Source organism: Bos taurus, chromosome 19, assembly GCF_002263795.3.
Source record: "Bos taurus isolate L1 Dominette 01449 registration number 42190680 breed Hereford chromosome 19, ARS-UCD2.0, whole genome shotgun sequence".
In the NCBI taxonomy this organism is placed as follows: Eukaryota; Metazoa; Chordata; class Mammalia; order Artiodactyla; family Bovidae; genus Bos; species Bos taurus.
In genome coordinates, this window is record NC_037346.1 from 34484689 (window position 1) to 34507928 (window position 23240).

Here is a 23240-nt window from a genome sequence, read left to right on the forward strand (position 1 = left end):
CTAGGAGAATGTTCCTGCAAGGCTCCCTGTCCAGAACTGAGCCTGCAGTTCTGCAGAACAGTGGCCTGCAGCCCAAAGAGGGCTATGGCCAGGCTTGGGGAGAGACTGTTGGGCCACCCACCACCACCTGCCCCGACCCCCAGCTCAGACAGGGCCCCAGGAGACCCCAGGCTATCCCTTCTCCCAGCCCGAGAGACACTCACGGGGGGTTCTCGGCCAGGGCCCGCCCACTGTACTGCTGCACCTGCTCCGGCCCGTAAATTCCAAACATCTGGTACGGGTTCACCGACACCAGGATGCTGCCGATGTACGTCTGCTGGGCAGACAGTGGCCTCAGTGCCTGTCAGCATCCCTCCCTCCCCTACTTCTGGAGTCGGGATCCTTGTTTTGTGGGGACAGATGCCTGGCTGCCTGGCCCTGGTGCCTACACCTTGGCCTCTGACAGTCTGATGGGTCATCTGCTCTGGTGGTGGAGTGTCAGGCACTGACCAGGCTGAGGCCAGAGAAGGCTGAAGCAAGCAAAGCCCCACAGCCACGATGCTGCAAGGATGGCCACGACAGCTGCTGCCTGCTTCATTCATTCACAGTTGGGGCCGCCCCCTGACTGCCTCTTCTGGAACCCGGGTCTCTGGAAGCTTTAATCCACTGGACCCCTGGTGGCAGGGGTCACACACTTCTGGGTTCCCTGTCTCCAGGTCTCTGCTCCTGGCACCCACTATTTTCAGACTCTGTATTCTAGGACTTTAGGTGCTAGTGCTCCCAGCTCTTGCATGCTATGGCTGAATAGTAGAAACTCCAGCCTGGGGTGGGCAGGAGAAATCCATGCTGTCAACTGCAGCCTCAGGAGGCAGGGGAGCCGCAGCCCTCAGATCCCAGCCCAGGGAGGTGCTGGCCCCAGGCCTTACATAGATGAGATTCCGTTCAAATCTGGTCTTGAGGTTGGCCAGCACGGTGGTCTCCTGGAGGTCTCTGTGAAGGCATGGAGAGGGACAGTCAGGGGCCACCTTCCCATCTGGGCAGGGCCTTCATCAGAAAGGTCAGAGTTCAAGTCCCACCTCTGACACCAACCGTGATGCCTTGGGCAAGTTACTTAACCTCTCTGTGCCTCAGCTTTTCCATCTGTCCAATGGGCATAACAATCACTGTCCCCATGTCTCCGAGGTGGGGTTGCTCTCAGGTAGCAGATGTAAGGGCTGTCCCCATGGTTGGATAATGATATTGACCAGCACAGCCTTCACATCTGGGGCACCTCCGCTGTGCCAGCACCCCACAACAGCCTCCCCACATCCTGCAGGTGAGAAACCATGGCAGAGAGGCTGAGTAACTGCCTGGGCCCAGCCAGTAAAGGCCAGGGCTGGGGTCTGGACCCAGCCCCTCCAAATTATCGGGCTTTTGTGACACTGCCTGACCCTCGCTTTGCAGAGGAGGAAATGTTCCGGAAGGTGAGGGGTGCCTGGGCAAGAGGCAGTGCTCTGGCTGGGAGCACGGTGACCACGGCGAGCACTCACTCGAGCTGCGTCATGTCCTCCACGCCGTCTTCCTGCTGCTGCTCGCGGAGCTGTGTGGATGGTAGGTTGCGGATGGAGTGCATCTGGAGGAGACACCAGCGGTCAGCCATGCGTGCGTCCCCAGCCCCCATGGCCTGGACATGACCAGGACCCACTCGCGTTGCAGGAAAGGGAACCCTGAGGCCAGGTTGGGTGGGTCCCACGGGACCCCCACCTCGGAACGCAACCCTTAGTCCAGGGACCCACGTCCGGCCTCAGTACTCCCACATGTTCCCAAGGGTCCTGCCCAGGAGGTGAGCACATGCTTGTAGGAGCAAGGCCTCCTGCCTCACATGCTCCTGGGGCTGACCCTCTTCTCCAGGGTGATGCCCAAGTTGGCTTATGTGATGACTAGCATCCATGTCTGCTGCCTGGGGCCCTTCGAAGGATGAGGACTTTCCCATTTGACACCACACCCCGTGACCAGCGCTGAGCAAACTGAGCCATGCACACAGACCCGGGCTCAGTACTGCCTGCCGCTCAGGCTCTCCCCCAGCCCCCGCGGTCTTGCAGAGCGCCTGTGGACATGCACGCCGGCCTGTGGTCCATGGACGGGGGCACACACATGCAGCATACACTCTCAACTTCCATTTGACAGTTTCTCCTGTGTCCCGTGTCCCCGCATCTGGGGGTCTCAAAACAAAAGTCCCAATGCCCGCTCTGGGCGGCAGGGCCTCCTCTGTGCACATCTAGTGTGCACAATGGACCTGAGGATGCCACGTCGGCCTGGGCCATAGCACATGCACTCATGTTTGGCTGTGCTGTGGCTGAGCACTTGTTCCAGGCCTGCACGTGACCCACGGAATGGAGAGGACACCTGGGCACCCGCCTTTCCTGCCTCTTGAATCCAGCCCGCACCCCTCCACCCCTGAGAGGCGAGGAAAGGGGACACCAGGAGGCAGCCCTCGTGCTAAGTAGGGCACAGCAGGTATCACCCCAGAGGCCCTGGCCTCCCGCCCACCCACCTGCCCAGGTGCGCCAGCCACTCACATATTCCAGGGTGAGGAGGGCCCAGGCATCCTTGCCCCTTACTCCTGGGCGCCTCGTGCCCCGCTCCCGCAATGCTGCGGCCCACACAGCACGGGGCACCCGCCGCCGGGGCCAGGGCCCCCCCAGCAGCCAGGCTGCCCCAGTCGCCATGGCTGGGCCACTGGCCGCCCACTCCACTGGGCCCCGTCTGCGGAGGCTGAGAAACACACGCGGCCACTGCATGCCCCGCCCACCCCAGGTGTTCCCGGGGGAGGCTCCAGTGACCACCCCCCTCCACTGAAGGCTGCCAGCACGGAGCTCGCGTTCCGCCTCAAGCGTGGCAGCCAAGCGCGGACTTGGCACCCCTTAGACAGACTGCCTGCCTCACACCCTACAGGCGCCCAGACAGACTCCTGGCTCAACGTGAAACAGTGTGACCCCTGGGTCTTGGTACCTGCCTGCCCTGTTCAGTAAAGAGGCTGTAAGCCTGGGTCCTAAGCCCTCACATTCAGACAGTCCAATGCCCTGCAGCCCAGGAGACTGCCCTTAAGCAGGAGCCCCCAAGAGAGCAAAGACCCCAGTTTGGCAAGAGGAACAGCATGTATGTGAATGGGGGTGGGACAGGGTGGTAGGCAGGGTCTGTAGTTTTGTGCTCAGCCAAGATCTCTGCAGGGAGCTGAGGGTGGATGTGCTATCCAGGTCGGACGAGGACAGGGCTGCTTGAAGCCCAGGATGGACAAGATCCCTTCCTCCACATGACCTGCAAGGAGTTTCTGGCGTCTCTGTCCTCTGCTTGCCTGTGCCGGGCATCCAGCCCCTCATTTATTTCTCTAGAAGCTCCAAGAGGCTGTTCTTTCCAAGCTACAGATGGGAAGACCGAGGCCCAAGCAGGCAGCCGCTCTCCAAGGTCCTGAGAATGTCTCCTGCCCTGTTTCCCAGGAAGGAACCCCAAGCCCTCCCTCTGACCTGTGCCCCCATACCTTGCTCCACAAGCCTTTGGTGCCAACCTCTTCCGAGGGGCCCCCATGGGGCAGGCCGGCAGCTCCAGGGCCCAGGCGACAGGACAGGGGGCGGGTGGATACTTGCAGCTGGGGTTGGTGGGCCTCCGCAGGCAGCCAGAGGCGGGACCAGAGCAGACTCCAGGCTCTTGGCCTGGGGATGGGCTCTGGCTCCTGGGTCACCTGGACAAGGGGCTGCAGAGGGGCAGGACCAGCTCGCTGGAAGGAGCTCAGCTTCTGTATACGAGGCATGACCACTGCAAAACGCCCAGGACTTGCCTGGAACCGTTCACCTGCCTTGGGCAGGGGTCCTGGGGCCCCTGTGGGTGCCAAGGGAGCTGGGGCACTGGGCAGTGTCCCCCACCGGCGCCATGGTGGCCATGTGGCTCTCATCTGGTCAGAAGCAGCCAGCGGGTTGGAGAGACTGAGCCTCAGTGCTTTCCGATCTGAGTGGGCATCGCTGGAGGGTGTTGGGGCTGGGGGCTCAGGCTCTATTGGTGTCTGGGCGTCCCCTGGGCAGGCCTCTTCTTCAGGCTTTTTGGGGCTGGGGCTGGCTGATTTGGTCAGCTGTCCGGGTCCTGGGTCCTGGTGTCTCCCCAGGAAAATGCAGGTTGAGTCAGAGGCTGGGTCTTCAGCCTGGAGAGCAGGGGAGGGCACTGGGCCCCCGGGCTGGAGGAAGGAGCTCGAGGGCACAGGGGGTGGCCTGGAGAAGCCACGGAGGCTGCCAGGGCCTCCGGGCCAGGGCGAGGGTGGGCGCTGGGTGGCAGGCATGTCCACGTCCCAGCTCGGGGCCAGCGGGGGCACTGTCCAGGGTGTCTCCGAGTCCTCGGGCTCGCCCTGGCTCTCTGGGCACTCAGGGGCGGCAACAGCCGCATGCCAAGACCCAGGCCCCTGCGGCAGCAGGAAGGGCTGGCGGGGCCGGGGCTTTACGGCCCTGGTGGGCGGCTCACTGAGGCGGCGCCACGTGCGCGGGAGGCGTGAGGGCAGGTTGAGCGAGCGGTGCCGCGGGCGGGGACCCAGCAGAGGGGGCGGCGAGGGCGGCCGCGGGGGGCCCAGCAAAGGTGAGCGGAGGGCGCCAGGGCGTGGCGAGGCTCGGCATGGGGACGGGGGCTCCCGCAATGAGCGGGGACGGCGGGGTGGTGGTGAGAAAGGCGGCCGGAAGGGGACGGCGCGGATGGAGGGCTGGGGGGACAGGGGCCCCAGGGGTGAGCAGTAGCCCAAACCGGGCCGGCTCCTCAGTGAGGGTCGGGGTGAGGGTCCAGGAAAGCCGAAGGCAGCTCCTTGGTGGCGAGAGCTCCTGAAGGAAGGCTGCGGTCCGGGGAAGGCCAGTGGGTCTGGGAGCCCCTCAGGGATCAGGGGTGGGGGCTCTGCCAAGGCCCGCCAGCTGGCCTGGGGTGCAAGGGGCACGTGAGCCGGGGCGGCCCAGGGTGGCGGGTGCAGGCGGAGGGAGCTGTAGGGCGAGATGGCCGGGGGCAGGCCTGGGGCCAGGGCGAGGGGCGGGGCGAGGGTTGGGGTGGGCGCTGGGCCGGGCATGGGTCTGGGGCCCAGACGTGGGGTGCGCGGTGGGGTCGCAGGGCGGTGGCAGTTGTTGTTGTTGCGCGCGCGTGCTTGCGCCCTACGCAGCACGATGGGCGTGCTGGGGCGCTCGGAGTCCATGCCCGCCAGCTTGTAGCCGAAGCGCTTATAAGCCGCCTCCCTGACCGTCGGGCCTCGCCCCCGGGCCTTCCGGCTGCCCCTGAGCCGCGGGATGGGCTCCTTTTCCGACAGGGTGTTTTTGAGGAACCGCGCCAGCGACGTGGCCGGGCGTGGTGCGGGGCGGCCGATGTCCGGGCTGAAGCCCAGGCCCCGGGGGCCGCCGAAGGCCGAGAGGGCACGCTGGAGGTGGCGCTGGCGCGAAGTGAGGAAGCCCCAGAAGGGGTGGCCGTAGGGCACCGGGGGCAGCGGCGGCATTTCGTCCTCTTCCTCGTCTTCATCTGCATCACCCAGGGGCAGAGGGATGTCCAGGGAGGGCGGCAGGGGCACCTCCAATTTCTCCTTCCCGAACAGCTTCACCTGGGGCCGCGGGAAGAGGCGGAACCTGCGGATGAGGGACAGCTTGGACCTGGCAGGCTTGTCCATGCCCTGCTGCTCGAAGAAGGCGGCACTGGGCAGGCGGAAGGAGGTGCCCGGCTGTTCACTGCCCCCCTCCTCGGGCTCCTCCAGCTCCACTATGTCATCCATCGGGTGGGCATATGGGTTGTGGGGTGACAGAATGGGCGGAGGCACCCACGGGTACGCGAAGGCCGACTGCTGGGGTGGAAGATAGGGCCCTTCAGGGGGGTAGACTGCCTGGGCCCCACCATAGGTGCCTTCCGCGAAGGGGACACCATAGGGCTGCGCGTAGGGATCCAGGTGGGGCACGCTGTAGGGATCCAAGTGGGGCGCAGCATACGGGAGCTCGTAGGCCAGGTCATAGGGTGGGTATGGCGGGTAGAGCGCCTCGGGAGGGGCGTAGGTCTCCGGGTAGTAGCTGTGCGGTTGCACCTCGGCCGCGTAGGCCTCGTAGTAGCCATAGGGAGACGCGAACGCCGATGGGGGCGCATAGGGGGGCTCGTAGTCGTCGTAGCCATAGCCGAAGGTGTAGTCGGGGTAGAAGGAGCCGCTGTAGTAGTCAGGGCCGTAGTAGTCATAGGGGTCCTCAGGCACGTACTGGTGCGCGTAGTCGTAGGGCGGCCAGGCTGGGCCGTGGGGGCCGTAGGCGCCCTGGAGGGGCTCCTGCTCCTCCTCGTACCGGTACAGCGATTGCTGGTCGTAGTAGTCATCGCCCTCGCGGTGGTAGTCGTAGTATTCGCCCAGGTCCTGGAAGCCCTCAAGCCCATACAGCGACCTGCGGGAGCCCGAGTGCCGGAACGGGGCCTCATCCTCAAAGGGCAGGAAGCCCACGGGCTCGCCTGATGCGTAGATGCTGTGGGCGCGTGGGAACCTGCGCAGGCGGCCCCCTGGCCGCAAGATTTCAGCGCCCGACGGGAAGGGCAGCTTGCGTGAGCCCACGCGGGAGCCCGAGCGGTCCAGCCAGGCGTCTAGTGTGGCCTGAGTGCTGCCCGACTCCTCGGCCTTCTTGATGAGGAACTTCTTAGTGAGCCAGTTGATGGCCGTGGACGCCTTGCTGAGCGACTGGGCACGCGGGCGCAGGCGGCCGTAGCCCCGCCGTCCGGGGAAGCGGATCACCATGAAAGACGGCTTCTTGCCCTTCATGGCGCGCTTCTTCTTGCCCATGCGCATCTGCGTCATGAGCTTTGACGTGGATTTGAGCACGGTGCGCGCCTTCTTCTTGCGTTTGGTCTTCTGGGGGCCTGTGTGGAGGCCCCAGAAGAAGGCTGATGCGCTCCGGAACTGGCCCTTCTTGGAGATCTTGGGCGTGCGGTCTCGAAATCCCATGAACAGCCGTGACGTCCCCTTCAGGCTCCGCTTGGGCTTCTCCGGCTCCGGCGCCTTCTTCCCTTTCTTCCCTTTCTTGGCTTTCTTCTCATCCTCATCTTCCTTTGCCATGGTGGTCACCTGCTCCCTCCCAGATCGTCTGGTGTCACAAGCTCAGGACCTTGGGGACACGGGGACCTGCCGAATGTCCTGCCTGTGGCTGGACATGCAGCCTCCTTTGACTCAGAGCAGCTGGGACCGACCCTGTGGCCTGGGAAGGTTCAGCCAAGCTCCTTCTGGCTGGGACCAGGATTTCAAGGGGGCACATTCATAATTCATCTCCTCGAGCTCCGCCTAGAGTTTCACCCTCAAGGCTAGTGGAAAGCGCCTGGGTGTTGTTTATTGGAAGTGGGGGAGGCCTGGCAGGCCCATGCTGGGGCAACAACTTAGCCTTACAGTCTCCACAGGGACAACCGTGCTGACCCCAGTTGAGTCCTCCCCAAGCCTCTGCTGACCCACCCACAGAAGTGAGCGCTTGGGTCAACTGGGCCCCAGAGAAGGGGAGCCTCCTGCCCTAAACCACACAGCAAGTCTGTTCCGGGCCACAAATGGAGCCCCATCTCCTGAGCCAGAGCCAGATGTTTAAAGGCCAGCAAGTAACCCTGGAGGGGAAGCTGGGACCCTCCAGGTCCTGGGTAAGGGAGGGGGAGGGTGGGCAAGGCAGGTGCCCAGGACTGCTGTCAGTGTAACCAGAGCTGGCCAGCTCTCAGTAGTGTGAATAATTTACTGGGGAGAACCAGGCTGCTGGCTCAGAAGGCAGGGCAAGAAGGGGGCATCTCAGTTCCAGTGGGGCTTGATGGGGCCTCTTGCCTGGCCAGGGCAAGGGGTGCAGAGGAGCAAAAGCAGTGGGTGGGGCCTGGCTCTGGCCCCAGCTCTGCCGCCAATGGGCTCTGTGGTCTTGGGAGAGCCCTCTGTCTTCTCTGGGCCTGTTTCCTCCTCTGGAATGAGTCATGACCCCACTCTGTCTCCTTCACACGGAGGAAACAAGATGTGATGGAGCTGCTGGGCAGCATCCCTGACCAGGGGCACCATGTGTGTGGCCCGTGTCCCAGGCCCCTTCCTGGCCCTGCCGCTCCTCCCGGTTTCTGCCGCTGCTGAGACAGCCCTGTGGTCCCTGCCCTTTCCAGGTACAGCTGATTCCTCCAGGGTGGCCGCTTGACCCAAAGCCATGTGCCCACTGTCCGGCCGGTGACCAGTCCACTTAAAAAACCTGCACTATGAGAGGCAGGGGCTGAAGCTTGTTAGATGAAAGGGACCAGGGGAGAATTTAGGGGCCGCACCTCTGGGACCCAAGGCCTGGGTACTGTCTCTCCCCTCGCCCACCTCTGCCCAGGAATCGAGGATCAGGACATAAGGGCCTGGGGAGCTGAGGACAGGTCTCCAGCTAACGTCAGGCTCTCCACTCATTGGACTTCCGTTTAGTCCTCGGGCCCCACAGCCAACTCTGTGATTACCTTAAGGTTTTCCTTAGAAGATCCTGGGGCAGAGGCGCTCTAGCCCTGGGCCTACCACTTGCTGACCCTTTGGAGCCTCAGTTTGCTCAGCTATGAAATGAGGACAGAGAGGCCCTTCTCAGACAAAGGAGAGGAGCCAAGAGGTGGGTGTGTGAGGAGATGCACCCCCATCCTCCCCTCCTCTCACTCCCTCTGCCCCCTCGCTTCCTTCTCTGCCTCTGCTTCTCCTCCCCCAAGACTCACCAAGAGCCCTTTGGTGCCCAGCAGTTCAGGGGATGGTGTGGAGTGCTAGGCCAGGGGCTGCTGGTGTCCCCAGGGAGTGGGAACCAGAGTAGCCAGGCACCTTCCAGGGGGGGTGGCACACAGGAACTGGGCCCCCACAGGGTGGGATCTCAAGGGGGCATCCACCCCCATCACCTCCTCTGCTGTCTCCCCCCACCTCATTTTGGGCTGTGGCTGCTGCCCACTGGAGAGAACATGGAGCAGGGGTTCACTCTGAACCCAGAGGGGCCAATACCCCACCCCCAACTGCTTCTCCCGGAGGTGGTTTCCAACTGAGACCCAGGCCACTGTTTTCCCATGAGGGTCTCACAACAGGCTATGGGTGGAGACCATCCACTCATCTCCAGATGAGGAAACAGAGGTGAAGTGACTTGTGCAAGGTCAACCAGCTAGGGATGGTGGAATTGGGCTCCGACCCAGGTCTGGTGGTCCAGAGTCACCCTTCTTACTAGGTCACCCTTGCCTCAGGGCTCCTGGGTGCTCGGGCTAGCATGTGGCGGGGGGAAGACAGTGGGTGCAAGCAGGGGCTCAGCCAGCCTTCCAGTTCTGGGGCCGAGGGCCCAGTGCCGGTGGGAGTTGCCTAGGCCCTGTCCCTGCTCAGGGCCCCCCTAGACCCCTCCCAGGCCTGGCTCCAGTCCCTCAGGACAGCAAACACTGACTTGTCTGTTCATTCACTGGTTGAGAAGTGTTTGCTAGAAGCCTGTCCTGCAGCAGGTGCTGTTTAAGCACTGGGGACGCAGCTAAGAAAACAGAAACCTGCCCTCATGGAGCTGACATTCTGGGCAGGGGGACTGGCAACAAATAAGGTGAGTGAGTGAAAGACACAGGCAGTCGGATGGTGTGAGTATTGGTGTTGAAATAACACAGGGAGGCAGCACCAAAAGGGGCCGGGGCAAGGTGCCTCAGAAATGATACCTGGGCCAAGAGCTGCAGGAGGGGAGGGAGGGAGGCCTGAGGGGAGCACAGTGGTCCTGACTTGAGGGAGGAACAGCAGAGCCAGGGTGACAGCACAGTGAGGGGCAGACGTGGGGGTGGGTTCGGAGGTCATGGGTGAGCACTTGGCCAGAGCCGTAGCAGAGAAAGGGTGGAATCAGACCTCCATGGTCTTCACAGAGTTCCTCTGGCCACTGCAGAGGCTGCTGTGGGAGCCACCGCGTGAGGAAGGCTGGGGCCAAGGACAGAGTGAGGGTTGCCGATGTGTTTGCATGTGGAGACGAGACTGCCTGCCAGAGTTCCTCACTGAACCGGGCGGGAGTGGAGGCTGCCAGCAGACAAGGCTATGGGCAGAGCAGAGAGAGACTGGATGTCAGCCCTGCGCATGGAGGTCTGGGCCATCCACTGTCCGGGTAGCTGGCAGGAATTGCACGGATCGGAGCTGACAGTAGCCATCAGTCAGTGGCGTCTTGGCAGGACGGCACTGGGGTGGGGGCATGCGGAGGAGAGGCCCCAGCAATGAGCCTGGGGCTGCACTGCTGGGGACCAGAGCCGGTGGCAGAGACCAGAGGGAGGTGTGGGGAGATCCTGCATCAGTGTCACCCAGGACACTTCCCCAGAGCAGACGGGAGCCGTGGCCTGGAGCAACTGTATTTGTGATACTAATGGTAGGCTGCCTGGCTGTATGTTCATCACACAGAGGCTCTCCTCAGCCCCGGGAGTGGAGAGCACCCCAGCGCCCATGCTTGCATACAGTCGAGGGGCCCAGGGGAGGCCACAAGACTCACTGTGTCAGACCCAAGACGGGAATGGGACCGACCGAGAGCTGAGCCTCCCCCAGAACCTCTGGGGTCCCTCTCTGAGAACATGGGCTCTGCTATGGCTGGGTTGGCCTCTCTGAACATCAGTCTCTTCATCTGGACAGTGGATTTTGGAGCCCAAGGACCTGAGGTTCCCTGCTGCCCGGCAAGTCAATGGCTACAGTCCAGTGCCAGCCTCTGAAACAAACACCAAGCTGCCAAGGACACCCAGCGTGGGCAGACAGAGGTGTGGCTCCAGGAGGAATCCCTGAGCCCCTTTCCCCACCTCAGTTTCTTCAAATTTCATGTGGAGCTGGGGGCGGGGTGGCACCCTGTAGTCTCTAAAGGGGGCCCCCTTTCTAGCTGTTGAGGGTCCCGCCTCTCTCTCGGCCTCCCCAGCCTCAGCTGCAGTCAAAGAGCGGCTGTCAGAGAACAAATCTCATTCGTTCACATGTTACCTGCCAGGCACCGTGTGGGGCTAGGGGCCACAAAGTGGAGCAGAACCAGACACAGCCTCCACCCTCCCACAGCTCCCAACGTCAGGGGTATACAGACATTAAGCAGAAAGCCACACCAATAAGGGGGGACTGCGGCCATGGGAAGAGCTGAGCAGACCAGGCTATGATGTGGGCGGGGGGGGGGGGGGATGCTGCAGGGGGAGCCTGGAGGGCCCTCCAAGATGCTAACCCTGAACCAAGATCTGTGAGATGAGGGAGCAGTTCAGACGGAAGAGGGAACAGTTTTCAGGCAGATGGAATAGCATGTGCAGAGAGCAGGTGGCAGGAGGGATGGAGTGAGGTGAGAGTGCAAGTGAGAAGTAGCCAGGATGGCAGGAGGAGCCAAGTGAGGCTGGGCGCTGGGGTGGGACTGTGAGCCCTCCAGCAGTGGGGGACATGGCCGGGCTCTGAGCTGTCGGGGTGCTGCAAGCCTATCTGTGTTCTGAAAGTGGAAGTGACCAAGTGTGCTGAGCCATACTACATGCTGGGCCCCAGATCTCACACCTCCCCCACGTAGACGCGGGTCTGTAACGGGTCTCAGGGAGGTTTGGTCTCTGAGCTTTGAACCCCTGGCTGCAGAGTGTCGTGCTCTCAGCAGCTGCTCCTTATGCAGTTGTCCTGGACAAAAGCTTCTGGGCCACTGTGTGGAGATGGGGTGCAGGGACAGTGGCTGGGCCTGGGTTGGCTCTGGTAGGGGACATGCTCAGGTCAAGTGGGCAGCCCTGGAGATGGCCATGGGGGCTGGCCTGGGGCCCGAGGCGAAGTGGGAGGTGTGGGGAGATGACAAGTCTGGTCTGGGAAGCAGAAGGTGTGTGGTGACCGTGGGTCCAGGTGGAGAGTCAGGGAGGAGGATTAGGTGGGTGTTGAGGCTCCTCCAGCCCCAGGGACACCTCCCCGGCATAAGGCTCTGTGAAGGGCCAGGTCATGCTGACCTAGCCTCGCACAGACTAGACAGCATAACTCTGCTGACCACAGATCCAGAAGGCCCAAGACCCAACACAGACACCCAGACTGCCCCGGAAACAAGCCCACCCATGGGGAGGGATGTGGGGGGCCAGTGACCACAGCCCCAGTCATGCCTCCCAACCAGACACTGGCCAGGGACACCTGGACCTCTGGCATCCTCATCCTTCCCCAGCCCAACTGGGGAACAGACAGGCCTGGAGGTGACCCCTGTAAGCCTAGGGCCCTTCGCCACATGTGAGGCAACCATCACCCAGGCAGAACCCCTCCTTTGGGACCGCATGGCTGAGTTGGGCAGCCCACCATCATCAAGAGAACTGCACTCGACCTCGAGCATCACGCACATCTCACAGATAAAGAAAGCAAGGCCAAGATGGACCTCACAGTGGGTCAGGACAAGGCCCCAGCTCAGCCACTGCGCCCCCCTGCCCCTGCACCCAGGGGGTTGGGGGCAGACCCCAAGGGCCCAGGCCAAGTCACCTTACCTGGGTCCTGTGGCGCGCTCCCTGCCCGCATGCCGCCTGATGGGGGTCCTGTGGCCAGGCCCCAGGAGTGCAGCCGCCGGTGGAAAAGCTGGCCTGGAAGAGAAGCCCAGCCCACCCCGCTGCCCGCCTGGGCCCCATGCATATTTAATAATGTCCATTATTCCTGTTTTGTCACTGGAAAGGAGACTGAGCAGCTGACAGAGGAGCCAAGAACAGCAGGGAGAGCAGAGCTGTGGGCCTGTTCCACACCCCAGCCCCTCCCCAGACCCCCTGGGGCTCTGCCCCCACCTGCCAGCCAGCACTGGCTGTCCCCCCAAGTCTGTTACCATCCCCCCCATCCCTGGGAGGGGCCCCTCCACCCTGCCTGCAGAAGCAGCAGGAGCCAACCCGCTCTCACTGCAGAGCCTCCCGGGGGTGCTGGCCACCGTCCTGGGGCAGAGCCCTGCAGAAGGCCCCTCTCCCCCTCTACCCTGGTCCCCCAAGCCCAGGCTCCACCCGCTCACTGCTGCCCCTGACTAGAGCTGGCAACTGAGTTCTGCAAACTTAACACGTTGTCCTTAGTAAACAGGAGTCATGGTTACCTTTTTATTTCAGGAAGGGGAGCCAAGATTTGGAAAGGGAATGGGGTTTGGAGAGAAAACAGAGTCCAGACTCCAAACTCCCCACCCTAGGGGTATCAACCAGGCTGGGTCCTGGGTTTTGTGCTGGGCAGGGGCTGCCCTGAGAAGGGGTGACCCTTCTGGACTGGTCAGGCCGTGGGGGGCATGAACTGTGCCTTTAAAGCCCCAGATCTCTGGTTTTCATCACAGGGCAGTCCTGGGCAGGTTTGGGGTGGGGATAGGTGTTTGTCTGGGGCGGCCCCCTCCCTGAGAACCAGAGAAGCTGGCAGGAGCTGAGAGGCCCCCAGGACACAGGCGGGCCTGGGTCCCTGCCCAGCACTGAGCCAGCTTCTGCATGGGCCCCAGCGGGGGGAGGTGGGCAACCACCTTCCTCTGCGCCAGAAGCAGTGGGGTGGGCATGGGCCCAGAGACCCACATTCAGCACCCCTCGGGGGTCCGTCTCACAGGAAACACCCCAGCCCAGTCCACCCAACCTCATCCTCTGCCCAGCGAGTTCCTTATCATCTGCCCGCTGAAGAAATGTGGAAACAGCAGACGTGAGCCCCCTTCCCAGGGTGTGCGTGTATTTTGCTGGTTTGGGCTCCTGAGTCCCACGGGTGGGGGTGGGGGCACTACTTCTTGACGATCTGGATGACGTCCTCGTGCTCCATGGTGTGTGTCAGGCCCACCCGCTGCGGGCTGTACTTGGTGCTGGTACCCTGGTGGGGAGGGGGACTCATCAGCCTCGGAAGCACCCGGCCGAGGCTGACGGAGCTGCACGGGGGGAGGGCGGGGTGGTGCTGGGGTCTAAAGTGGGGGTCCCAGCACAGGCAAACCCTGCAGCTTCAACAACAGGACTCCCAGGAGTCAGACCGCCCTGGATCCCAAAGCAGGAGGCCGGTGTCCGGTCTGGGTCAGCACGTGTGCTGTATATCTGGACAGCAGGGCTGACGGACACCCTGGTCCCCAGGTGGGAGGATGGGGGCGCCTGCCTGACACCGGGGCTGCTCTGCCCAAAACTCACCCACACGAGCGCGTACTTGAACTGGCTGGCGAGTGACCGGTGGATGCGGTGGCACTGGAGGGAGAATGGGACAGTGAGCCTCACGAAGCCTCAGCTCACAGCCACTCGGATGCTCCCGCTTCCCGCCTCCAGGGCACCTGCAGGCTGTGGGGCCACAGCCACAGGAGGACCTGGGTCCTAGCGGAAGGGGCCCTCTGCCCCCTGTGCCAGAGCAGCAGCCCTGACAGCTGCTCCCTCAGATAGGCAAGTGTCCCAGGAAGGAGCGAGGCCCTGTGGGGCAGGCCTCCCTGGGCCGAGACCCAGGCCCCTCTGCCACAAGCCTCGCCCATGCGCTCTCCATGCCAGCTGGCAGCACACGGCCCACACCCCACGATCCCTCCGGCCTCTGGGCCTCTGCACAGGCCACCCACTGCCTGGAACACCCTTCTGCTCCCAGCTTCTCCACTTTCCTTCCTGGCATGGCTGAAGCCCCATAACCTCTACAGCTGGTGGCCAAGGGCCTGAAAGGGCTGGGGTTTGTGTCCCCTGCAAAGATGCAGGGGGCAGCGACAGGGAGAGCCGGCTCCCAAGGGCACCTGGGTTAACAAGCTGCGGCACCCCCACCCTGGTCATTGCAGTCCCCACCCCGTGTGGGACTATTTAGCTCCAGGATTGTGGGACTGGAGTCTGCCGACCACGAAGGACCCAATTCTGGCAGGCAGCGGGGCTCCTTTGTTCAGCATGGACTGTCCCTGGTGACGGGGTGCAGGAAGCACTCAGCCCCTTGGGGTAGGGGGCACGAAGAAGGGCCAGCATTCGGGGTACACGACTTGGAATGAACCATCCGGAATTGCCCAGGCTGGCAGCCTTCCTGACTGAACATCTGGAGGGCCCCAAGGACCTGGCAGCTCTGGTGTGACAGGACAGTGACGACCACTGCTTCCCAGGTGTCCCTGCACCAGCAACGAGCCTGTGCCAACCCGTTGGCGTTGCTCCACGCCCGACTGCAGCCGGGTGGTGGGATGCATGTCCACTGCCTGACTGCACGTGGCTGAGGGTTGGCCGAGGGCCCAGAGGACATCAGACAGGACCCCGAGGGGACGGGAGGGGCTCCCCACCCCTGGCAGGTCTCACTCACCACGTGCTCCACAGAGGCCCCTTTCCGGAGAATGATGGCGTCCGTGAAGTCTGGCCTCTCTGCACAGGTTGGGGGGTGGGTGGGAGTCAGCAGAGCCAGGGTGCGATGCCACAAGGCTTCTCTTTACAGGAAACAAGGGCCCTTCCATTCTCCACCGACTGCCCCCCTACTCTCTGGCATACCCTCACTAAGAGTCCTGATCAGGCAGGCTCTACAGCCTTGACTCGACACAGAAAATCAAAATACACCCCCATCCAGGTGCAGACCCCTGCAAGACTGTCAGCCGTGAGAGCCCTGGCCAAAGGGACCCGCAGGAGAACTTGGACTGGACCAGCTCCAGCCGGGCAGCTCGTCTCCCTCTGCTGATGCTAACTGCCCAGACTCACCTGCGAGGCGTGTGCTCAGGGGTGGGACTTGGGGGAGGCTCCTGTGCTACCGGTTCCCTAAAGCTTGGACGTGGGGCCTGTTATCACTGGGGAATCCACTGCTGGGCTGTCTTCCCCTCAGCGCCCCCTGGAACTTGGCTTCCTGTGCCACTAGGGCCCAGGTAGAGGGTGGTGCTGGCTTAAAAACAGGAGAGGCTCTCACATGGAGCCTGCTAGGCCAGGGTTAGCAAAAGGGGGGAGGATGGCTGCGCCGGACTCACGGCCTCGCTTCTTGGTGTAGATGCAGGTCAGGGCCAGGTACTCCCACAGCATCTCCAGCAGATAGTCCAGGTTCAGCTTCATGCCGCAGCTGCCGGGAGGAAGGAGGGGTTGGTCAGAGCGGCCCTGGGGCTCCTAGCACCAGACTAGTACGGCCCTGATGGTGCTCGAAGGCAGCACACCGGTGGGCCCGACAGCTCTTCAGCTGCCATGCCTCCCATCACCATCACGCTCCTGCCCACAGAGCCCGGCCATCTCTCTGGCGCTCTTGGAGGGCCCAGGGCACGTGTGACAGCCAGGGCAGCTGGGGGCAGAGGATGACTGCACAGAGCCCTCCCCAACGGCAGCCCAGCAGGGGTTTCAGCGGCTGGGTGGGCCCTGGCTTGGTCCTCTGCTGCTGCACCATCCTGAGTGGAGTCCCGCCCTCCCCCGAGGTGAGAGTGAGCACATCAGAGTGGCTGGTGGCCCAGGTGTGGCAGCAGGAGGGGAGCAGGTGTCCTGAGGAGGGACCCCTGTGCCTGCTGCTCTCTGTGGATGCTGGGGATGCCCAGGAAGCAGTCCTCTCGTGGGCCCAGACCACCTTCCTGGTCCCCGAGGTCTTAACTCCTCAGGAGCTGAGCCCCACTGTGGTGCTACAAAGCATGTGGGTGGAGGCCGTGTGCAGCAGAGGGCGGGGCACGAGGCCAGGCTGCCCCCACAAGGCCTCTGCAGCCATGGTAGGCCGGGGCGTAGATGGCCCCCAGGACTCACCCCTCAGAGAAGCCCCACCTGAGGATGTTGGGACCTTTTCCTTCTGGTGATGACAGAAGCCACGTCTCCCAGGGCCTCAGCAGCAGCCTGGGGCTCCCTGGTTAACTGCTAAGCCACGAAGCCCTAACCACTCTCACCCTGGACCTCAGTGGACGAAGTCCTTCTGTTTCCTGAACCAGAGCTCACCCCACATCACCCGTTGTCCCAGCCTGGTCAGAGTAGGACCTGGCCCAGGTCACGAGCAGCCCCAGGACGGCCTTCTGCCTTAGGCTGCGCAGAGGCCAGACAGACTGGCTCTGCTCAGCCTCACCTGATGACCACACTGTCAGGTTTCCGGGCCAGGCGGTCTACTTCTTCCATCGAGATCTGGTCAATCTTGTTATAGACCTAGGGTTGGAAAGGCAGAGAGTGCTGGGGAGGGGAGGAGCAATGCTGTGCGGGACCAGATCCCACCTGCTGCCTCGGGGATGGGGAGGGATGCAGCAGAAGGGGCCTGAAGTCCGGCCCCCAGAGACCAGGATGCACTCTGGGGGTCAAGCTGGATGTGCCTGCATGACTCAGCAGCCCCTGGGGTGAGGCTCTTGGCCGGGTCAGCTGGGGCAGGGGTTCCTCCTCCCACAGGGCCCGGCGCCACTTACATACAAGCATGGCATGTACACGCGGTTGCCCACAATCACGTCTATGAACTCGTCTGGGGAGCAGTCTTCTCGGAAGAGCACCTCAGCGTTGAAGATTTCTGAGGGACTCAGGTTAAGGATGACCTGTGCACCAGCAGCCCCTTGCCCCCCACCCCCACCAGAAGGGCCCCAAACAGGTGGTCTGCATCACCCATCCCTGCCCCCTCCCCCTGCCCTTCTGGTGAGGATGCTGTACTCATGCAGGATTAACTGCACCAGCTTCTCTGAGCACTGAGTCAGCGTGACTGTGGAGTTGAAGGAGATGCCGCCTCCTTTCTTGGGCTGGGGGAGAAAGAAGGAGGCACCACTGATGGAGGGGCAGCTGCAGCCCTGCTCTACCCCATGTGCTGGCAGCCTAGCCCCCAGCTCGCGCCCAGGTGACAGGTGATGGGCCTCACCTTAAAGTAGATGTTGGGCTTGTGCTTGTTGAGGCGGATGCCCACCGACTCCAGCTCCTTCTCCAGCAGAGACCTGGTGGAGCCCCACGGCCTTCACAAGGGTCCCGGGCAGGCTGCACTGCCTCCATATCACAGTCAGCCCCCCACCCCATACCTGGACAAAGACCAGCCCTCTCCCCCACACCACCAGATCCCGAACATCGCTTCCAGCCACCAGAGATAACAAGGAAGAGCCCCGGACACTCTGGTCAGCCCAAAGGGAGACGGGCTGGTGTGCCCTCAGCCGCAGGTCAGGGTGTGAACGAGGCTCTGCTGCTTGGGGCTGGGCTCCTAGTGGGCTCTGGGCAGTACTCGGCGCACCCAGGCCGGCACGGCACAGCCCGTGCCTCCACACACAAGCCTCCTGGGGAGGCCGCCCACACTGGGTGCAGCTGTGGACCACCCTGCCCCTGCTCTCATGTGTAACCGGGCCAAGTGCCCTGGACCACCCACCAGGAATTCAGGGACACAAGAGCTGCAGCCAGTGTCCCGCCACCCACCCCAGGGCTTCCCTGGGCATGCCAGCCTACCCCGCCCCACCGCAGACCTTTGAACCTCGCCCTTGGTGGCGTCCAGCATCATGATGACGACATCAGCTGTGCGGGCCACAGCGATCACCTGCCGGCCACGGCCTTTCCCTGGTCAGAAAGGTGGGTGCTGGTTACAGTGACAAGCGCAGGGCTGTGGGACCCCTAGCACAGGGAGCCCAGACTCCTCCCCTTATAGACCCGCATGGATTCTGCCACCTGTCATCCTGGAGCAGGCATGTCTCTTAACCCCTGTCCTACTCATAGAGATGTCAGTTTTAGGAGGAAGCTGACATCAGCACCTAGGGAGGAGTAGCGCTCCCCACTGTGCCCCCACCAAGGCCTGAGCCTCCACCCCCACTGCCCACTCCTGCCCCCACCTTGTGCTGCGCCTTCGATGATTCCAGGGAGGTCCAGGAGCTGGATGTTGGCGCCTTTGTACTAGGAAGCAGGAGAGGAGTGAGGTGGAGCGGGCGGGCTGGGAAGGGCCCAGCTGAACCTGGCTTGGCCCCAGGGCCAGGTCTGAGCCTTGTCCCACCCCAGCCAGCCCAGCGCAGACCATGCCCTGAGAGTGGGGAGGCCTCCGGGAGGGGCCCACAGTAGTCACTGCTGGTGCTGACAGTGCTTCAAAGAAACCACCTCAATCGGTAGGTGGGAGGTCCAAGGCCACAGGACCCTGCTGCCCAGAGCTCCAGAGCTTCATGGAGAACAGGACCTGGCTGGCCAGCCTCAGGGAACCAGGGAGGGCTTCATACTGGCAGATCCTTGGAACCAGCCTGGACTGCAGGATGGGCCAGGCGTCTCTGGGGTCCCGGCAGCCCCAGTCCCCAGAGGTGTCCATGCTTGAGGCCAGGGCAGCTCAGCCAAGAGTCTCCCCCATGCGACCCCCTCCCATACACAAGCTCACCCTCCCTCCCGGGGCCCAGCAAACCCCAACTTACTTCAATGACCCCAGGGATGCAGGTCAGGGTTGTGAATTCATAGGATGCAGCCTCGCTGGCGGTGGAGGTCATCAGACTTAAGAAGGTGGACTAGGAGAGAGAAGGCCATTGCAGCGGCAGTCGTGCCCTGCCTCCTGGAGAAGCCCACACACTGGGCCCCCCCTCCCTGCCAATTACCCTGGCTGGGGTGTGATGACAACAGCTGGAAAAGTCACCTCGGGCCTTGCCCAGAGGGGGCTGGACATCAGAAGGCCCTTTCGTGCCCAAGGCCTCAAGCCCGTCTGGAGTGAGGGACACAGGGACCTGGTTCCTAAGAGGGTTCCCGGTCTGTATCAGGGCCCATCCCCAGCTCCACAGAACCCCCAGACCCTCCTGGGCCTGGCAGACTTGAACTGGGTGACGGCACAAAGCTGCTACTCCAGTGAGGGCAAGGGAATAGGGATCCTCCAGCCTGAGACAGCTGACTGTGAGGGAGGGTGCGTGGGAAAGGGTCTGGATGGACCCTGCAGCCAGTCCATCTGTGGACTGAGAGACCCGGCCTTCAGTCATCTGTGCTGGAGGACCCTGGACCTCCTCCTGATCCCAACCTCATGAAGGAGGTGATAAAACAGGGAGCACGGTGACCCTAGTGATGGATGCTATGGCCCAGAGGCCAGCAAAGCAGTGGGCAGTGCCAAGAGCGCAACCTGGCCTGGCAACCCCATCCTAGTCAGCAGGAAGCCAGGCACAGCTCACTCACACACCCTCAGGCTTGTGAAAGAATCACTGTCACACACTCTCCACACAGGGCGCCTCTTAGAAACTTCAGGAAAGATAAAAACCTGGTGGTGCAGACAGGTGTGGGCAGACAGGCAGCCCTGAGAGTCACAGTTGCCAGAGGCCAACCTGGGGGACATCCCTGAACCTGTCTGACCCCTGCAATGGGCGGTCTGGGCCCTCCTGTGCTCAGGGCCCTGATTCCCAATAGGACCCAGACCCCAAGAGCATAGCCCCTGGTCACTAGAGTGGCTCCTTCCAGCCTGGGCTCCTCATCCGGGAGAATGCCTTGCAGACTGGAAAGTAAGATTGAGGGAAAAGGGTAAGATGAATGAGTCCCCAGCAATGTTCAAGGAGTTGGAGCCTGGCTGTGCTTACTAACCACTTGCCTGGGGGCAGCTGGGCACCGAGGTCACACCTGGCCAGTTCAGGGCCTCACTGCCACCCACTCTCCCCCTCCTGCCACTGCTGCTGCGCCCCGGGCTCCACCTGGGCCTGTGAGCCTACTCTTCTTTCCGCCTCAAGGTCCACTCCTCAGGGCTCAAACACCTGCTCACAGAGCAGGCGCCCCGGCTCCCGAACCTGCCCTTCCGGCTTTCCTGCCCCCCATTTCCCAGCTAGGGGGCTCTGAGGGAGCAGGGACAGAGTGTGCCTGGCATGTGGTGCACGCTCAGTAAACGAGACCGAGGCCAGCAGAGGCTCTCTGACTGGGAGGTGACAACACCCCTGTGGGGCTGACAAAGGGGTGCAGACTGACTCTGGAGAGGCTGGCTCTCCTCCGTCTGTGGAGTCGACTCAGAGGCAGGGAAGAGGTGCATCCAGGTGGGAAAGGAGACAAGCCGCCTTCCTCCTGAGGCCCACGCTGCCCATCACTGACCTTACCCACAGAGGGAAATCCGATCAGTGCCACACGGGCATCGCCTGACTTCATGACATCAAAGCCCTCTCCTTTGGAGGAGGACGATTTGGACGGCTCCAGGAGCTGGGCCCGATACTTGGCAAGTTTCGCCTTCAGCAGACCAAGGTGGTACTCGGTGGCTAGAAGACACAGCACAAGATGGGTAAGTGTCCAGGGCGGGCTGGGAGGGACCCATATGCTCTGAATGCTGGCCAGGAGGCCCCAGAGCCAGGTAGCAATCGTTGTCAAGGAGATCAGAGGAGAAGAAGACCACCACTCAGTTAAAATGCCCTTGGCTTTTCACTTCACTTAGGACAAAAGCTCCTTACTGAGACCTGGAGACCCACTATCAGGGGTTCTCAGCCCGAGCGGTACCACTCCTGGGGGCATTCTGGGGGTGTTTTCTGCTGTCGCTGGGATGATGAAGTCCTTCAGTATTCATCAGGCAGCGGCCGAGGAAGCCAGCTGCCCTACAAGGTGTGAGTCAGTGCAGCAGAGCCAAGAACTGTGAGGTGACTTCCCAAGCTTAGAGACCGGGCCCAAACCCAGGTCCGCCAGACTCAAGTCAGGACCGCCTCCACCCACCTAACGGCTCCAGGCTGCTGGCGAGGATGTACCTGTTAGGTCTCCTCCTGGACGGCCCCCCACTAAAGGGCAGAGCGCCAACTCCCCAGGCCCAGCCGCCAGGAGACCCGGGTTCGAACCTCGACCCTGCCTATCCAGGTCGGACGCTGCTCCGAGAGCTGAGGTTCTCCACTCGGCCCTGTGGTCCGGCCCTGATCCCGCCCGGCCCCGACGGCTCCTGCCCGCCGCCCGCAGCCGTGGCGGGAGACGCCCCGCGGGGCCGGCCCTCACCCTTATTCTTCTGCGTGCGAGCGATCTCTTTCTCGATCTCGGAGATCTTCTCCAAGATTCCCATGGCGGCAGCTGAACCGAGCGCACCGGCCGGAGAGACGGCAGCAGACCCCTGAACTCTGGAACCGTCGGCTGCGGCCGACCAGCGTGCGCCGGAAGCCCACGGAGAACAGCGTCCCCGTTCGCCTGGCGCTCGGGGATTCAGAGTCCGGGCGGGAGACGTCGAGGGGAGCGACATTAGTTCCGCCGCTGGGTGGGCGGAGGCTGGGGAAGCGCGATGGGCTGGACCGGGGCGGGGCCCGGCTGGCGGGGCGGGGCCAGGCGAAAGAGGGCAGGAATGGGGCGTGGGAGGTAGAGCGGGACCCTCAGTTGATGGACTCCGCATTGCGGGTCCCAAGCTCAGCCGGCTTTGCTGGTGTAAAGAAAAGGCGCCGAGCTGAAAGCTTCGTGGCTTCTTTTGCGTTGAGGTTAAACGTCTGTCCCCAACTTCGCCTTCCTACCTGCCAATCAGATGCCTCCTCATAGGATGCAGTCGAGACAGCATCTCCTAAGTGCAATCCTTACCTGAAACTGCTGTATCTGAGTTTAGACTTGAGGAAACATCAGACAAACTAGAAAGTGGTACTTTTTATAGGACAACTGGGCTGTCTTCAAAATTGTCAGTGATATAGGTGGATGGGATGGGGGAAGGATTGTACCAGATTAAAAGATGTTAAGTATAACGTGTGAACTTTGCCTGGATTCTGGTTGAAATTTTTAAAAGGAGTTATGAGAAGACATTCTGAGGACAATTGGGGAAATTTTGACTTTAGACAGAATGTTAGAGTTTTTGTTCAGTCGTTCAGTTGTGTCTGGCTCTTTGTGACCCCATGGTTGGAAGTCCAAGGTCAGGGTGCCAACATGGCTGGGTTCTAGTGAGGGCCCTATTCCTGCCTTACAGACCACTGCCTTCTTGCCCTGTCCTTACATGGCCTTTCTTCTGGGAGTCTGCACAGGGACAAAGGAGGGAGACAGAGACACAGCTCTCTGAGGATGCTTTTTTTTTGCCAGGCCTCAAGGCATGCAGGATCCTAGTTTTCCAGCCAGGGATTGAACTTGGGCTCTATGCAGTGGAAGTGCAGCGTCTTAACCACCAAACCACCAGGAAATTCCCTTCTGTATGTTTTTAATACAAGGTTGGGAGTAGGGAGCAGGATATTGGAAATCATGCTGTGTTCAAATTCAAGGTTCATAACTGTGAGCTTGGTTAAATTTCTTAACCTCTTCTACACTCTAAAAACAAGGATAACATGGTTGTTGTAAAAGTGAAATAATTTGCTTGCTCGTAAGTCCTCCTTGAATGCCAGAGCTGCTGTCAGTTGAGTCTCCTCGGTGGTTACATCTTCCCCAGATTCAGTCCATGTTTGCCAACACCGTCATGCACAAGGCTCTGGGCTGAAGAGGGCTGTTGTAAGCCCAGCTTGCTCTTCTCCTCCACTGCTGACAAAGCCACGATACGAGCCCTGTAAAGTGCCTGACCCAGCAGCTCAAGCTGTTAACAGTGGGGCTGAGATGTGAAGCCCAGTGACTGCAGGGTAACAGGCAGACTGCGGGGAGAACACCTACATGTTTGGCTCCGTGAGGTTCACAGG

General features: G+C 62.0%; 2 protein-coding genes across 7 annotated transcripts in view; both read right to left on the reverse strand.

Annotated features, from left to right (window-relative positions):
* MYO15A (myosin XVA) overlaps positions 1-12906 on the reverse strand; it is a 52455-nt gene extending 39549 nt beyond the window's left edge. The window contains exons 1-5 of one of the 6 annotated variants that reach the window (XM_024980808.2): positions 12385-12906; positions 3497-5591; positions 1509-1591; positions 906-969; positions 204-313 (exon numbers count right to left, since the gene is read on the reverse strand). In XM_024980808.2, the coding sequence (XP_024836576.1) occupies positions 204-313; positions 906-969; positions 1509-1591; positions 3497-5591; positions 12385-12722 (2690 nt within the window). In that variant the 5' untranslated portion in view covers positions 12723-12906. The other 5 variants (XM_024980805.2, XM_024980806.2, XM_024980810.2 and 2 more) reach the window with 5 other exon arrangements.
* A 33-nt stretch (positions 12907-12939) lies between these two features.
* Positions 12940-21738, reverse strand: DRG2 (developmentally regulated GTP binding protein 2). Its single transcript, NM_001014865.1, is given in 13 exon segments — positions 12940-13702; positions 14008-14061; positions 15125-15183; positions 15771-15859; positions 16829-16905; positions 17157-17254; positions 17387-17477; positions 17594-17666; positions 18180-18270; positions 18540-18600; positions 19101-19190; positions 20734-20894; positions 21610-21738. Coding segments are annotated over 13 exon segments (1095 nt in total). The 5' UTR covers positions 21674-21738; the 3' UTR covers positions 12940-13615.
* Positions 21739-23240: the final 1502 nt, after the last annotated feature.